This window comes from Chaetomium fimeti, assembly GCF_033439085.1.
Source record: "Chaetomium fimeti strain CBS 168.71 chromosome Unknown B0H64scaffold_4, whole genome shotgun sequence".
In the NCBI taxonomy this organism is placed as follows: domain Eukaryota; kingdom Fungi; phylum Ascomycota; class Sordariomycetes; order Sordariales; family Chaetomiaceae; genus Chaetomium; species Chaetomium fimeti.
Genome location: NW_026944332.1, coordinates 4,383,074 through 4,398,991, shown reverse-complemented (window position 1 = coordinate 4,398,991; position 15,918 = coordinate 4,383,074). Strand labels below are relative to the sequence as shown.

The 15,918-nt window shown below is 56.7% G+C and overlaps 6 protein-coding genes across 6 annotated transcripts; 4 read left to right on the top strand and 2 right to left on the bottom strand.

Annotated features, from left to right (window-relative positions):
- Positions 1 to 2,611: 2,611 nt before the first annotated feature.
- Positions 2,612 to 4,534, top strand: B0H64DRAFT_417882 (cytochrome P450; the record flags this gene model as incomplete). The annotated part of the gene is made up of 6 exons (XM_062805272.1): positions 2,612 to 2,683; positions 2,985 to 3,659; positions 3,735 to 3,981; positions 4,013 to 4,050; positions 4,108 to 4,313; positions 4,375 to 4,534. 6 exons carry the CDS (start codon positions 2,612 to 2,614, stop codon positions 4,532 to 4,534), a joined length of 1,398 nt encoding a protein of 465 aa, XP_062660035.1.
- A 143-nt stretch (positions 4,535 to 4,677) lies between these two features.
- Positions 4,678 to 5,632, bottom strand: B0H64DRAFT_321914 (uncharacterized protein; the record flags this gene model as incomplete). The annotated part of the gene is made up of 3 exons (XM_062800535.1): positions 4,678 to 5,057; positions 5,118 to 5,515; positions 5,574 to 5,632. The coding sequence occupies 3 exons, from the start codon at positions 5,630 to 5,632 to the stop codon at positions 4,678 to 4,680; spliced, it is 837 nt and encodes a 278-aa protein (XP_062660034.1).
- Positions 5,633 to 6,655: 1,023 nt separating this feature from the next.
- On the top strand, positions 6,656 to 9,511 carry B0H64DRAFT_171562 (uncharacterized protein). Its single transcript, XM_062798774.1, has one exon. The coding sequence runs from the start codon at positions 6,823 to 6,825 to the stop codon at positions 9,469 to 9,471; it is 2,649 nt and encodes an 882-aa protein (XP_062660033.1). The 5' UTR covers positions 6,656 to 6,822; the 3' UTR covers positions 9,472 to 9,511.
- Positions 9,512 to 10,047: 536 nt separating this feature from the next.
- Positions 10,048 to 12,401, top strand: B0H64DRAFT_171579 (uncharacterized protein). The gene is made up of 2 exons (XM_062798775.1): positions 10,048 to 10,950; positions 11,010 to 12,401. Exons 1-2 carry the CDS (start codon positions 10,283 to 10,285, stop codon positions 12,154 to 12,156), a joined length of 1,815 nt encoding a protein of 604 aa, XP_062660032.1. The 5' UTR covers positions 10,048 to 10,282; the 3' UTR covers positions 12,157 to 12,401.
- On the top strand, positions 12,306 to 13,888 carry B0H64DRAFT_398450 (Alpha/Beta hydrolase protein). The gene has a single exon (XM_062803954.1). The coding sequence runs from the start codon at positions 12,709 to 12,711 to the stop codon at positions 13,642 to 13,644; it is 936 nt and encodes a 311-aa protein (XP_062660031.1). The 5' UTR covers positions 12,306 to 12,708; the 3' UTR covers positions 13,645 to 13,888.
- B0H64DRAFT_475308 (uncharacterized protein) lies at positions 13,889 to 15,574 on the bottom strand (the record flags this gene model as incomplete). Its single annotated transcript, XM_062808095.1, has 1 exon — positions 13,889 to 15,574. One exon carries the CDS (start codon positions 15,572 to 15,574, stop codon positions 14,108 to 14,110), a length of 1,467 nt encoding a protein of 488 aa, XP_062660030.1. The 3' UTR covers positions 13,889 to 14,107.
- Positions 15,575 to 15,918: the final 344 nt, after the last annotated feature.

Below are 15,918 nucleotides of genomic sequence, written 5' to 3'. Positions count from 1 at the left end.
AATGCCTAACCTAACGCAGCGTTTCTCACACCCGGTTCCTCCGAACATCTCAAGTCGCGGTTCCTCGGCACGCTACGCGAGCATGTCCCCGTCAGCAGTACACGACAATGACGTGGTGTCCCCAAGAGACCCTACTCCGTTATGGACCATCGACTGGTTTCCTGCCTACGCGACTCTAGGGGTACAACCTAGCGCAACCCAGAAGGACATCTTCCAAACCTACCAGTCTTGGTTAGCGCTCGAACCCTCGGCAAGCGCTACAGGGGACATAACTTTGGCTTTTTTCCAGGTATGCCCATTAACAATAAACATATTCCCCCGTTCTAGTTGTTGTTAGCAAGCATATGCTCACCGCTCGCCGTCTTGATTTCAATCATAGGTTCAGCACGCCCACGCGATCCTAAGCCACCCGGCAAGCCGCCAGAAATACGACGCAAAGATTGCGGCCCAGATGCACGTGCATGAGCTGTTGGAGTCGAGGATGCAGTTGGAAATATCACAGCTCGATGCCGAGGTAAAACAGGCCCAGGCTTACCACGAGGGCAAAACCAGAGAGCAGGATATTCTTGAGAAGATAAAGGTTACCACGATGGGCGGAATCGGGAACTGGATGACCACACTACTGCCGGACGAAGACATATCCATTGCTGAGTATGCTGCTGCGCTTTACGCCTGGCCCGGCTTCACACAGTGGCAGGCGTGGGACTCGTTCGTGATTTTCTGGTTTGCCAGAGACGACTGGCGCCGAGCACAAAGCGACACAAAGCGTGCGTGGGAAACGCTCCTAACGCGGGAGGCGAGGAGGCGCAAGGCAATCGAAGAGCGCAATGCCAACCAGGGGTTCATCTCCAGGCTTCGCAAAGAGTATAACGCGGAACGGGTGCCGGATCAGTCCGACGCCGGCGCCAGAGCGGAGGCGGAGGGAAAACGGGCGGGCCTTATGTCCGCACTCAAGTGGTTGGAGACGCTCAATCCTTACTCGGGGTTGAAGGAAAACGGGAACCGCGCGTCCCGGCCCTCATAGGTGCGTTCTAGGGGGTAATAAGCGCAGTCATTACAGTCCCTGATGTATGTATATTAAGTAGCTCAAGCGGTAGCAGTAGATATTACCAACTGCAAGCACCAAGCACAGTCCAGGAGATATTTGCGCGTTGCCACCGGGAAGGGGAGGAGACGGTGTTTGATCGAGGGATACAGTCCAGCAGCTCACTCTTCACACGAGCAAGCATCGATCGGCAAGACTTCCAATTGCACAGGAATGGTGGCTATGGCAAACTTTCGTGGTGTACATACTATATTTGCACCCTTTGTACGTACATATGCGCATCGTTGTTCCCCGATCAGGTCTCAATTCTCAAGGAAGCACAATCACCGTTGCAAGTATGGTCTGCCCACGTCAGACGAGCAACCTAACTATTGGTTCAAGACCATGCTCACCCCCCAGTTACCCGACATGGCCCCCTCGTTCTGTAAGCACTAAGTGACACAAAGTAAACACAACGAGCGAATGTGAAGAAAGTGAAGGAATGGGGCATGGACGAAGGAATATCTTGTCAGAACTTGCCAGCCACAATCAGCCAACCAGGACTGCGCCAATAACTACCGATTACACATCCACTTCACTCATTCCGTCCATATATTTCATAAAATACCACAACTAATACATGGGGCATCCTGGAAGGCATCGGGGGAACGGGAAGGCGGGTCATCCCACACCCCGGTGGCTAACCAAGTGCTCGCTCTCTCGCCCCATAACTGTGCATTCCCGTGCAGCCGTTGACGTGGTGCCACGCAATGAGGTCATTCTGAGCAACCCCACGGAGGGTCGAGGTTTTCTCGATCTATCAGATGACGGCCTGCCGCCTGGACCGCCTGGTTACATTGTGGTGGGGAGTTTATCCATTTGTAGCCGAGTTTGCCCGTCCTTCTTGAATTCTGAAGGCTGTGCCAGACAGGGGGCCTTGAGGGGGAGGGGCTTCGGGGAAGTTCTGGTCGGATACCGGAAACTTAGTTGCGCGAAGCCTGCATTAGTCCACACCTTTGTTATGGCCAAGCACCCAAAGAGCGGACCGATGAATTATGAATCAACAGGGTCTTCCCACAACCAACAGCGTCTGCCTATCGTCAGTTGACAAACCCTGTTTGCCCCCCCCCCAGCGGTTAAGCAGTTCGGTTACATTGCACCTTCAAATCCGCCAGCCGGCATTGGTGAAAGTCTCCGTGGTCCGCCCGTGCCCCCGTTACAGGTGGCAGGGGAGGGCAGTGAAGCTTTGATCCTCTGTATTTTCGGACTTCGCCCGGTTTCAAGTCCCCTACGCGGTGTCATTGGCGGGCTCTCGGCCTTCACAGAACCCCGGTAGTTTATGTGAATGTAACATGCAGATTGGTTACTTGGTACTATGTACAGATTACCAACGACGGAAGTGTGGCCGCGTGGCGGATAGGGCTGCTTGCTGCGCACCTATTTATAAAGCGCACGACTGACCCCCTTCTTCGAATCCCCTCTCCAAGGTCCTTCTTTTCAGTTCAGCAGTCTGCTTCTGCGACCTGAAGCACCAGTAACAACCGCACTTGAATAACCCGATCCTCTGTTTCAACAAGATCGCCCATCATGCTGCTCGATACGGTAGTCGAGCACCTGCCCTCGGTCCTCCGGACCCTCCTCTTCGCCATCCCCCTCCTCGTACGTTGACTCCAGTCGTGTCCCTCACCCCCTACCCCCACTCTATACCTCGCAGGCCCCCGCCAAACAAACAAACCCACGCATCATACCCCGTGATAATAGCTTAAGACACACACAAAGACACACTCACTAACCCCACCCACAGACAACCGCCTACCTCGTCCTCCTCGCCTTCTACAACCTCTTCCTGCACCCCCTCCGCAACTACCCGGGCCCTCTCCTCTCCCGCGCCCTGCCCATCCCCCAAGCCCTGCGCATCGCCTCCGGCAAGGGCCCGTTCGAGGTGCATGCCCTGCACGAGAAGTATGGCCCCGTGGTGCGCCTCGGCCCGCGCCACCTCTCCTACACCGACCCGCGCGCGTGGAAGGACATCTTTGGCCACCGCGCGGGGGACCATATCTCGCTGAAGGAGAACCCCAAGAGTGATATGTTTTATAGGCGCCAGCTGATTGATCGCGATGGCATGGATGCGCCGAATATTTTGGATGCTGATCGCGAGGAGCATGGGAGGTTGAGGAGGGCGGTCGCGGCGGGTTTCAGTGATCGGTCGATGAGGGAGCATGAGGGGGTGATTGTGAGGTGTGTGAACCAGTTGATGAGGGGGTTGCACAGGCGGACGGAGATGGGCGAGGAGGTCGATATGGTCAAGTGGTATAACTGGACCACGTTTGATGTTATCGGGGATCTGGTCTTTGCAGAGTCGTTTGGCTGTCTCGAGGACGAGAAGACCCATCCGTTTGTCGACATGGTTACTGGTTCGACCTCCGAGGCGGCTGCGTTCGTGGCGATGAAGTATGCCGGGTTGGGGAAGGTTCCTGGGTTCAAGTGGGCGCTGAACAAGGTCATCAAGTTCGCTGCTTGGGACTCGTTCAAGCAGATGATGATCATGATGTCGAACAAGCTGCAGCATCGGTTGGATATGGGGCAGGAACGGAATGACTTGTTCGAGGGGCTGATGAGCAAGCGCGAGGAATGGGTGAGTGCTCGCTTCCCTACCTTACCTTGGCCTGGCGGTCAGAAAAGGATATTGGACTGACCCGAGACTTGACAGAACCTCGATCTCCAACGCCTGCAATCCAACGCCACTATCATCGCCGCTGCCGGATCCGAGACGACAGCTAGTTTGCTGGCGGGCGTCACCTTCCACCTTCTGAAGAACCCTGACAAGCTCAAGAAGCTGAACGACGAGGTACGGTCCGCGTTCAAAACCTCCGACGACATCACCATCGCCGCAGTTAACCGGCTGCCCTACCTGCTGGCCTGCCTCAACGAGGGGCTGCGCCGTTACCCCCCCGGCCGTCAGCAATCTCCCCCGTGATGTGCACGAAGGTGGTGAGATGATCGCGGGCGAGTGGGTTAGCGAGAACGTGAGTAGCCATCCGCAACTTTGCACGACGGCGTGATGCTGACAAAATGGCCACTAGACCATCGTCGAGATCCAGCAGTACGCCATCAACCACAACTCCCAGCACTGGAGCGACCCCTTCGCCTTCAAGCCAGAGCGGTGGTTGAACAAGATCGACGCCGACCTCGGGGAAGCTAAGGAGCGGGACGAGAAGGATATCGACGGAGACCGGCTCGAGGCCATGCAGACGTTCAGCGTTGGGCCGAGGAACTGCGTCGGGAGGAAGTGAGTTGCATCCATTACCAACCCCCTTTCCCGTGGAATGAGACCATACTGACTCGAATAGCCTCGCCTATGCCGAGATGAGACTTGTCATGGCGCGTATGGTGTATGATTTCGACATGGAGCTCGCAGAGCGGAGCAACAACTGGCTGAAGGAGGCCAGGGTGTACACCATCTGGAAGAAGACGGAGCTCTTCCTTCGCCTCACGCCTGTAAAGAGGTAAAAAAGAACTCGGAGTGGTGGTTGCAAAGGAACAGAATGATTATTTGTAAAAGTAGTACAGGACACACATAGGGCTGAAGATTGTGAGAGGGGGGTATCATACAAACCCTGGTAATTCCAAAAGGCGTCTACCGGAATTTCAACTCAGTTCTTTTTCCCCAACGCCTTCTTTTCCCACTCTTCAGTTTTGGCCGCAGCTCGCTTGAAACCGGGCTCCTCCTCCAGGCGTTTCAGATATGCCCACAGCTTGGGGAACTTGTCCTCGATTTTGCCCTCGTCTTTGCCCGCGCTGAGCCCACCGATTCTCTCTCGCGAGAGCTGCAGGGGAAAGCTCATGAGGATATCGCCGGCCGTCAGGTGCGAACCACAGAGATACTGACCATTTTGGGGAGACGATTCTAGCTGCGACTCAAGAAAAGAGAATTGCTTGACCATTTCCGGAATCAGATAGGCGGCAAACAGATTGTCGACAACGCTCGATGTGATGGGGCGGATGAAGAAAGGGATCTTGGGGCTTTTGAGGACTACAGCATGCATCCGTTAGCAAGCCACGGTTGCTTTGCCGGAGAACTGGTCTGACTTACTCGACAAAATGAGGCCCACCAAGATAGGCGGCATCAAACTGCCCTCGGGGTACTGCAGAAAGTACTGGTAACGCAGCCACTCGTCTGTCTCGGCCCCGACCTGGCCCTCGTGCCCGTCGAGGTACCGCTTCGGCGCAAGGGATGTCCCGCGGCCAAAGTGCTCCGTTAGATACTGTGCGATCACGCCGCTCTCGGCGAGGATGATTCGCTTTTCCTTGGTTGGGTCTGCGGGATCTGGGAGCGTAATGCCGATGAGGGGGGCTTTTCCCAGCGGGTGAAGCTTTTCGAGTTCTGGAGGGGCCTGCATGTCTGCATTGCGGTGAAAGATCTCAACATCGTACTGGAGGTTGAGCTCCTCGAGCAGCCAGGCGATCCGCTGTGCGCGAGACTGATCGAGCCTAGATGTGCCATGTCAGTGTCGGAAGTCTGGTTGATGCTGGCAAGCCTGGCACTGACCAGTAAAGCGTGATCTTGGGCTGTGCAGCCTGGGTTGGCGTATTATCTTGAGAAGTCATTGTATCGGGTGTTGAATACGGAGAATCAAGTGTTTGAGTTCTGATCATGTGCTGTGTGAAGCTCGAGGACTGGAATTCAACCATGCAAGGTGAAACCGTGTCAGATTTATATATGACATCGGTCACATTCCCGTCACTTCAGTGTTGGTTCCATCGGGAAATCGCGGGCTCGTACTCGCTTCGGGTCAGCAAGCCCAGATGTGATTGGTCATGGAGTTGTTGACTCGAGTCGGTTGCAACCCGAAGGATTACAGGATCGAGTCAGGAGCTTTGGCTGCTTGGCGCCGTGTGGGCAGCGTTGGAAGCATTACAGGACGGGTTCCAACACGTGGGCAATGGTGATCCCCGAGGTTGAGCCCCCTTTGACCAGAGCAGACTCACGTTGGGAACATTGGGGTTCACCCCAGTCAGCCCTGGTATCAGAGCATTTCTGGGCCAGAGAAGCGGGCCTATGGGCCGAGCGCAGTATGACTATCGACTACGTCTCTGATGTCCTCGTGAGAGAGGATATATTAGGGGTTGATTTCTAGATGTTTTGCATCGTCTGGTTAACAGAACCATCGCCTTTATAAGCAGGGCTGCTGGCGATAATGATAGAATTGGGATTGTGATTTCAGAGACGGACGGCGGTTGGGGAGAATGGGGGCCCGGTCAGTTGATGCGGTCAATATGTTATTAGTTGTTTACATTTATCGGGATATTATGACATAGACAAGTTGATTTATCACCCACAGCTTTTGAAGCAACGCGCGCGGACAACTTTCTGCTGTGGCATACAAGGCTTTGCTTTACACTGCACCGCCTTTAGAGCGTTGTCATGAGCTCGCATAGGTAGGTACTCAGCCTCAATTGGATTGATGTTAATTGGATCAAAGTAAAAGATGGCAGAACTTGGGCTGCTCCTCACTCACGCCGAGGACCCTCCGCATGCATCCCGCCGGTGATGATTTCCCCCATTGGCCCAGGAGACGCCAACGGCAGCACAGCCTTGATTTCGGCAGTGGCTTGTCCGGGCTAGGCATCAATGCATTCGACGCTTGCGTTACCACAAGTGTCCAAACCCCTCCTCGATGAGAACGTGAAACACAAATACGTTCAGGGCCCGCAGTTTGGACTCGATAGTATCGGCTCACTGCCTTCAATACAAAGGAGCGCCCTGACCAGAACAATACTTCTAAACACCACTTGTGATGGCCAATAATCAGTTATCCCAAGTGGAGGTTGCCGCCCGGGGGATGGATTTGCTGACCGCCATCTTCAATAGCCCCGGCAGTCGTGTGGTAGCGAATATTGCCCGTTGGTTGGGCAGGGAGGGAGTGGATGAGGAAGAGCTTGGATTGTGCCTGGAGCAGTCCGCGGGACTGGTCTACGGCAACGACAACTGTGAAGACTTTTACAAGACAGTCACTCTTCAACCGCCCATCACCAAAATCGCCAAAGACTTCGTTTCTCAGGGCACATCTGGGTCTCTTGGTGGGCAGATGGCGGCGCACCCGCACTTACGATGGCTCACTTCAACTGTGGCCGGCCTGTTTCAGTTCCACAGCGAGCACTTTATCCACGCTACCATTCTGGCCTTCATCATCCAAGCCAACCAGAATCCGGGAGAGCTACTCTCGGAGACCAAGGCCAAGCACGACACCCGTGGGGTCACCATGAAACGGGTCCTCCGGAAGCTAGTGGATAGCGTCTGGTTCTACGTGGTCAACTCAGCCACGGCAAGGTCAGGGATTTCCAACGTCTTGCCTCTGCCAAATGGCCTTGACGACGTCTGCGAGAACGGCCATTACCTGAAGGCATTCGAGCTTGGAAGCTGCCTGGCTCGGATCAGGACGGCTGTTCAAAACGGAGGAGAGATTGTGATCGAGAGCATGTATCTGATTAAGGACTTGATATGGTGGCTGTGGTATCATTTTACAGGCAACCTCACAGTCGTGGTCGGCGGGAAAATCCTGGAGGACAAACCGGGAGAGTCCGCGGAGGGAGTAGCTCTGAGCCGTATCGAGGTCCGCATTAGGAAGAGCTGCCCCCGCGGAACTTGCGATACACTCGCCGACCCCCGTTCCTCTGAGAATATCGTCAGAGTGCGTGTGGCCGTGGCCGGTAAAGCCCAGGACTTGTTCGAAACTACCACCTACAACTGCGGGGACCCGTTACTTTGGGATCGGGGTGCTGCTGTCCGGACCGAGCTCTATGACGTCCCTTTCACTCGGCGCCGCGATCGAGAGATTCCATCGGTGGACTACGAAACTCTCGGTATTAGAACTCGCGCCACAGCGGTTATCATAGTCTCAAGGCTTTTGGATCTCCCCGTTTCCGGAACCTTTAACCGTCTCCCGAGCCTTGCCTTCGCAGTTCAGGTGAAACCGGAGGACAAAAAAGGCCCCAGGGAGTCAAGACGGACGCTTCGAGTAATGGATCTTGTGACACGGTCGCCGTCAATACTCAACATGGGATGGGACTGCCCTGAAAAGAACACTGCCGCTGTCTTCGAAGCGCCTCCGAGGGGAAGAAGAGGGGGAGCGTTCTACATCAACGGAGCACGCGTGCCCGAATTGCCAACTCAACGCAGAGAGCATTTTAGCACCACCGACGTGGAAGCATCCCTGTGTTGCTATCCCATCCTCAAGGACCTGGCGGACTCTGTCAGGGAGGTCTGCAAATGCATGTGGTGCCGCCGTCGAAACCCCGACTCGAGGCTTGTTGGCCGCGCCATCTTTGACAAGGGGTGCCTCCGGAGGAAAGTCTTTATGGGAGTCTTGCAATTGGTCGCCCACGCCATTGCCGACTGCTTCGGCTGCGAGGATGCCTCGCCATTGCCGCCCGACGCCGAGGATTTGGGCGTGCTTGATATTCTTTCGGCCGTGATTCATGGGGTCGTGATATGGAACGACTGGTTCGCCGTCGCATCGCGCGTGTTTCTCGGCTGCCCCGACCTGATCGAAACTCAAAGCCCCGAGGACGCATACCAACGCCCCCGACTAGCGATCCAGTATGGTGGGCTGGCTACACTTGCGCCGTGGTTGGATATGTCGGCGGACCTCCGATCCATCAAACCGTTTTCCATGCAGAGGGTGAAGGGCCGTATCGGCGTGCTGCGAGGCGATGGCACGTCGGAGGCGGGAGGGGTTTCCATACAGAGCGTCGAGGGCAGCTTTGCGATGATCGAATCTCGACACACCGAGGCGATTGAGTCACAGGGTGACAGAGTACAAGGGAGCACTGAAGGGGCAACCCCTGAGTGTGTTGCCCCCAGTGATCCCCACACGACTCTGGAGACGGACATGATTCTGGTCCCAGAAGAGAAAAGTCGCTACGAGCTGTGGCTTCGGGTTCGGACAAAGCAGCATTCCCGCTTGATCGATCCAAGCAGTGCTATCCGAGCACTGTCGCGGTTGTTGGGGATTCAGGATCGGTGCCTTCACCTTGTGGACGAGACTTCGCAGCCTGGAGACCGAATCGCTGGCGCTGTACAAGCTGGCAGTTTTGATCAAGTACTGGGGACTTGGGGTAGCGAGTCGAGTCTTTCAAGGAGCATTACTTCGGTCCAGGATATCTTCTGCGGCCTTTCGCCGGTGTGTGATTCTCACCTGAGACTCAACATCACCGCGTCCCTGACGCTCCCCCATGAGAAATTACTGGCTTGTGAGAAGGCCTGTGTTGTCTGCCGTTCAAAGGAGAAGGATGCAATAGTCGAAATGATGAATCGATCGGGACGAAATGTGGTGAGCACCAGTGCATTCGTCATTTATGTTTCAAAGCATGTTTTGGAAGGGAGACATCACGCTGGGGCGCCGATAGAATGGGGACACGGCCACAACAGTGTGACGGGCATGTGAATTAGTCACGCCTGGAAAGACCCAGGAATAGCTACGGCCTGCGATATCACACGCCACATCGCTGCTGACGGTTGGTGAGTTAAGAACTGCTGTGTGTGTGCCTTGTGCAGTTGACGGGAGGCTCGGGACAATTCAAGAACGAAGTCCAGTAAGCCAGCCCAGTGAAGGTTTGGAACCTCCTCCAAGGCGTTGGGAGAGCCAACCGTGCCAACTGAAATTCCCGGTGAACCGACGCTGCAAACCCCCCTGATCGCCCAACCATCGCAACCCCAGCCAGTAAGATTGCTTTGCAGCAGCCAACCCGGCCTCCGCCTGACACCAACGACCGCCACCGTTGCATCCGGGTGCAGGCACCGGCCGCTGGAAAGATCAAAATAGCTGCGGTGGGTGGAGATGAAGGCGGCAGGGCTGAATTCCCGATGCCGTTGTTCTGAATCGGGAAGTGGGAAAGACAAGAGGGAGCAGGAGAACATCAGCCAATATTCCCCCCTCTGCTTATCATAACTAACGCGGTTGGATCCCCGTGCGGGATTGTGCAAGCAACTTGTGCACGCTCGTGTGTCTGTGGATTCCTGGGCGACGGAAATCCCCATCCCCTGATTCACAGATTAACTCTCTCGGACCTCGCCCGTCCATCCCCCTCGTGCACTCCACAACAACCCCCATCCCGGCCCTCCCATCCACGGCACAGCGAGCGCCACGAAGACTCGACCCATCGAATCCGCTCCTCCCAAACCGATCCTTCGACCCGCCAGCGATCGAACCGAACCGACCGCACAATCCCCCCCTTCGCGCCCTCCACCCTCCGACCATGCACCTCGACCCGACCCCCCTCCCCGACGCCCTCAACCACCTCCTCGAGTCCACCACCCGCGTGTCCGCCCTCGTCCAGCCCGCCTTCGGCCTCGCGCCGCCAGCCTCGCAGCAACATCACAACCACAACCACAACCAGGAAAACAACACTGACACCCCCGGACCCGAAGATGGCGGCGGGAACACCACCCCCAGCAGCAGCCGCGAGGACCGCGGCCACAAGCGCGTCGTGCGCGTGCGCTACGACCTGAACCACGCGCGCTCGCTGCTGGAGCAGCTGCGCCGCGTCTTCTGCGACGGCGACAGCGACAGCGGCGGCGGCGCGTGGACCGGCGTCCCGCACTGCCGCAAGCGCCTGATCGAGATGCGCCAGGTCGCGGCTGTCTTGGGTGCTGGGGCGCTGGTGCTGTATTGTTTGGAGGGGGCGTTGCGGGAGTTGGTTAGGTTGTATGAGGTGGAGGAGGGGATTAGGAAGGGGGTGGATGTCGGGGTTGGGGTTGGTGTTGGTGTTGGGGAGGGGAAGGGGAAGGGGAAGGGGGTGAGGGAGAGGGATGTGGATGTGGTGAGGTGGATGAGGCATGAGAGGAGGGCGGAGGTGTGGGATTTGATGAAGGGGGTGAAGGATTTTGGGACGGCGGTTTGGTCGGTGATGACTATTTTTGAGAGGTGAGCTCGTCGTGTGAAGAGATGGGTTGGCGTGCGGGATGATACTGACGGTGTGGTAGTCCATCCGACGATGAGGCCGCAACGGGCCAGGCGAACCTGTGGACGGCGGTGGCTGATATTCTTTGCAAAGAGAATGATCTGTCGAAGGAGATCAACAGGTTATACCCGGGTCTGAATCCACGTGCGAGCCGTTTGGAGATACCCGGCGTCTCAACCATCGAGGGATCGTCTCTCGGGCGAGATACATTCGGACCCGGCAGCGGTGATCTGATCCCCCGCCCTGCTCGTCTGTCTGACAACGCGATCATCATCTCCGATATCGACGACAGCGACAACTCCGACTCCGATTCTGAGGCCGATATGCTCACTCCTACATCTTCCGAGTTTCCCCTCTCGGAGCCAGACGAAGAAGGGCCGGAACTGGGCTACCAGCTGTCCTTAGCTCCCGTCATCAACCCTGGCGTCGTGCGCGTGCCGGTCGCAATGTCCATGAAACCGCATGCCCGTAGGGTAGCAGGATATGGCATCGATACAGACTTGCAACCCCCACCCATCTTCGACTCGAGATCCCTCCGAGTCCTGACAGTCTCGACCGCCGGTGTCGAAATGTCCCCGCTCCCCGAAGACATCGATACCTCGCTACCGCAGCGCACCCCCAACAAGGCTCTTTCCGCCGAGGCCGTCTTCCGGCTCCCCGATATCACCGACAAAATCGTGCTCGACTTCTTCCACCGCGCCCTCGAGGTCTCGCGCTTCGCCGCCCAGTTCGCAAACGGGAGATTCCCCCACACCGGACCCCAATCCGCAGAGACAGAGGCGCTCCAGAATCTCAAGCCCCGGCGTCTACGCGAGTTGTGCACCGACTTGTATGACGAGCTGGTCCGGCGGAACGTCGAGGACCAGAACAAGGGCCGCAGGGAGAGCGCCGATAAGGTGCAGTTTGTGGAGCCCGAGGGGTTCAATGCTAAGAGGCGGTATGCGAGGAAGAGATTCGCGGCTATGGAGGACCGGCATATCGTGACGTTCATTGCCCCAGTGCTGAGGGAGTTGGATAGGAGGTGTGACCCCGGCCCGTATGATGCGTCGCGGGTCGCTGAGTGCCGCGCGGCTGCTGCCCTGCACCTGGAGGGAACGCTAGAGGAGGAGGAGCGTCGCAAGGGGATGGAGGCGACTTGGGACCAGATGTGGGCCCAAAGTGATATTTGAGTGGCGTAGACACGGTCAAGGTTAGAGGGCTGGGGGTGAATATGGGATGGGTTTGGCTTTTCTTGGGTAATTATTACTGGGGTTCCTGGCTGACCTCGATTAACATAGAATTGTTGCCATTCGGTAGCAACCTTACGATAATCAACTTGCTGTCTGGCAAGGTGGTTTGGTAATATACAGTGCACTGTTGTGATACAGGACACTTTCAAGCCATTACCCCTGAATTACTTCACGTCTAGCACCACAACACACAACTGCGAGGAAGAGCAGTACTGTGTACATCCAGCATGGCAATGGCGAAGCCTCAGTTGATCTTCCTCGATTATTATTCGTCACAGTGGCGTGATCTCGCGCTCTTTGTGTGGTGATCATCGCCGATGACGAGAACGCCCCCGAGTGACATCATGCCCCTCCCGTGTCAGATCAGGACCAAAGAAGCTCACCATTGCTTACCTCTCACCCCCTCGACCTACCATGATACACTCGCCGTTACTCTAGCCTCTTGTTTAACGTAACTGCAGTACAACAACCTTCAACTCCAAAACCATCAAAATGGCCGCCACACTCCTCCCCCATCACGCCCAAGCACCGCACTCCATCCACGAGTACGCCGGGCTCGCCCGACCCCCTCACCTCTCCCGGCTCGAAGCCACGACCCACAAAACCGGCCACGTCGAACCGCTCAGCATCGACGTCGACGACGCCCAAGGCGGCTTCGTGCCCGGCTTCCTGCACCTGCCCCCCGATTTCTTCACCAACCCACCGGCGGCCGAGACAACCGACCCCTCCACCCCTCGAACCGCCCGCCCCGCCGCCACCCTCCCGCCGCACCACCACCGCACCGCCGCGCTCCTCCTCTCCGGCGCCGGCGGCGGCCTCGCCGGGCCCAGCTCCATCTACCTCTCCCTCGCCTGCAAGCTGGCCACCCTCGGCCGCGGCATCCCCGCGCTGCGGCTGGATTACCGCTACCCGGGCCAGACGGCCCCTTGCACCGCCGACGCGCGCGCCGCGATGGCTTACCTGAGAGATATGTATGGATTGGACCGGTTCGTGCTGGTGGGGTGGTCGTTTGGCGGCGCGGTGGTGTTTACTGCGGCCGAGGCGGATGAGCGGGTGGTGGGGTGTGCCACGGTGGCGAGCCAGACTGCCGGGGCGGAGGGGATTGGGAGGTTGAGGCCGCGGCCGGTGCTGTTGCTGCATGGCAGTGGGGATAATACCCTGGATGTGGGCTGCTCGCAGAGGCTGTTCCATATGTATGGCGCGGGGGACAGGATGCTGGAGGTGTTTGAGGGGGATAATCACTCGTTGAGCAAGCATGCGGAGGAGGCGGAGGAGATGCTGTGTGAGTTTGTGGCGAGGTGTGCTGGGGTGAGGGTGGATGCGCAGGAGAGGAAGGATGTGGTCGGCGCGGAGCTGGTTGAGGATGGGGAGCGACATAGGCTGATGGAGAAGGGAGGGGATTTGAGGGCGCCTGAGAGGGAAGACTAACTTGGTGTGAGGGTATTCGTGCTGTAAGATGTCAGTGATTTACTATGTTGGGATATGTGTAAGTGCAAAAAGCGTATGTGGTTCTTGTTATGGAGGGCACGAAAACAATTCAGGGGTTATGGGTTTCGGCTCTCCCAGGGACGGGGCAGACTGGACACAGTACAGTTAAATGTAACAAACTTGCAAAAAAGCCGGCAACTGGCGCACACAACCAACCATACTGCCTTCTACGGCCCTCTTTGCAAATGTATTAGCATTGCGTTCTAGGTGGTTTGGGGCACCGTCGTGTCTATTTGCAAAGCATGGCCACCTAGCAGGATCCCAGGGAACGAATCGAAAAGAAACGTCCAGCCTCGTGTTCTCCTGGAGTAACTCATCACCCGCACAAACTTGGGACAACCTCTTAGTTTTGAAGTGTCCACCACTGAACCCAACTGTTCATCTTGTATCAAACCCACAAGGCTCAAGGTCGAGCCTCCAGGGCCCTTGGTTCAATTGTCGGCCCGATCTCGACCGGTTGCCTCCAGGGATTGCTTTGAGGCGTCGGTTGTTTACCACAGCGATGCTTGAGGTATTGAAAATGGATGAACATGTCCCGCCGGGAGGGAAATGTTACATCGCAGGTACGGCAGGTGCGGCGTTCAGGGGGCGGAACCTTATCGTGGGTGACTCCCGCCTCACGGGACAGCGGGACCAGGACCAACTCCCTACTCTCGTTCCGTTTGTGGCGGAGGTCTTTCTGCCATCCTTCCCTGTTCGTGTTCATCTTGAACCGGAGCTCGTGCGGCGTCTGGAAGATCCGGTTGAGTATCTGGGAAAACCGATGCTTTTCCCGTTTGAAGTCTGGGGTTCGATCTCTCCCCCGTGACCGCTTCCCTCTTTTACCTTCCCCCTTCTGGCCCTTTTCTTTGTTCTTCTCACCCAAGCAGTATGCTTTAAGCCAGGTGCCGAGACGCCTGGACAGCTCAGCAGCTCTTACCTGGCAGTCCACATCACCAGAGCGGAGGATCTCGATCGCCTCGCTCAGGTAAACATCGTATGGCTGACTAGGGCTCAGCCTTTCCCGCAGCACATGCTTGTACTTGCCACCTTCTAGCAGGTATTTTGCAACCAGCTCGGTCGAGAATACAAAAGCGCTTACCACTCCCCCGTATGCTAGGGAGCCAGCTTCCGCTTCGTGGCGAACGTGTCTCGACGATTGATCGAGAAGAACCGCGAGGTGGCCCAGGAACAAGGGGGTCGCGTCGTTATTCAAAGGAACGATACGAGCCAGGGCGCTCGTATAGCAGTACAAGATGGCAATCTTGTCTTCCGTCAAGGGGTGAGGGCCAAAGTTGTCAACCAGAGGATGGTATCTCGCCTCGAGCTCTCGAAAGTCTAGCTCAAAGCTGGAACGCCAATTTTGGACGCAAAACGCACCATTCTCTAGCGATACGTGGTCGGTCATCTGTCCAAACACCCGGTCGAGCATAGCCTTGGATTTCCAACAGCCGATGGCCAGGGTCCACTTGAGCGACTTTGGAGACTTGACCAAGATGCTCTCAAGTGCGCCCAGAATTGCCAGAACGGGATGTTCCTGACTAGGGGTGAATGGTAGTAGCCTTTGGCGCATCCGGTGAAGAAAAAGGCGGAGAAACATGAGACGTTCGGCGATTTCGCGCTGGTGGAAGTGAATTCTGGACAGTGAGACGCAAAGTTGCCACATCTGAACCAAAAACATGGGGTCTTCAGGCCGAACGCTGCTGGCTAGGCCATCGACAAGTCGATCGAACAGAAAGCCGGCGATTGGCTCTCGCCGTGACTCGAAAAGGGAGGTAATTCCACGGCATCTGTCTGACGCAAGCTGCCAGACGAAGCCCCCATCAGGGAGGGCCCCGGAGCGCTTAGCGCGTGAAATGGCCGCGGTCAAGACCTCGATGAAGTGCAACATCTTGTACTGATGGGCGTACGGCTCTGCAAGGATCGATGGAATCGCCCTCGGGTCTCCGTATGCAGAGGGGAGATATGGGTGCTTCTTGAATGCAAAAAGATCGGCGTATTTTGCGTTTTTTGCTTGTTTTGAGTGTTTTGAGTGTTTTGCGTGTTTTGCCACGGGCAGAGATTGGGCTATGCGTACACGGGAGTTGGGCGGCGGCTCAGACGACGGGTTGGGCAACGGTTTGGGCGACGGTTTGGGCGCGGGCTCCCCTTGTTTTCTGTTCTTTGCAAATCCCTCCCACTTCCCGAATGCATTCGCGAGTGTGCTTTCGCTTCCTCGTGTTAGCCTGTGGAAAG

Coding starts and splice junctions, on each gene's coding strand:
- B0H64DRAFT_398450 (XM_062803954.1), top strand. CDS start 12,709: ATGGCCGCCACACTCCTCCCCCATCACGCCCAAGCACCGCACTCCATC.
- B0H64DRAFT_171562 (XM_062798774.1), top strand. CDS start 6,823: ATGGCCAATAATCAGTTATCCCAAGTGGAGGTTGCCGCCCGGGGGATG.
- B0H64DRAFT_171579 (XM_062798775.1), top strand. CDS start 10,283: ATGCACCTCGACCCGACCCCCCTCCCCGACGCCCTCAACCACCTCCTC. Junction 10,951..11,009: donor GTGATGACTATTTTTGAGAG/GTGAGCTCGTCG, acceptor ACGGTGTGGTAG/TCCATCCGACGATGAGGCCG.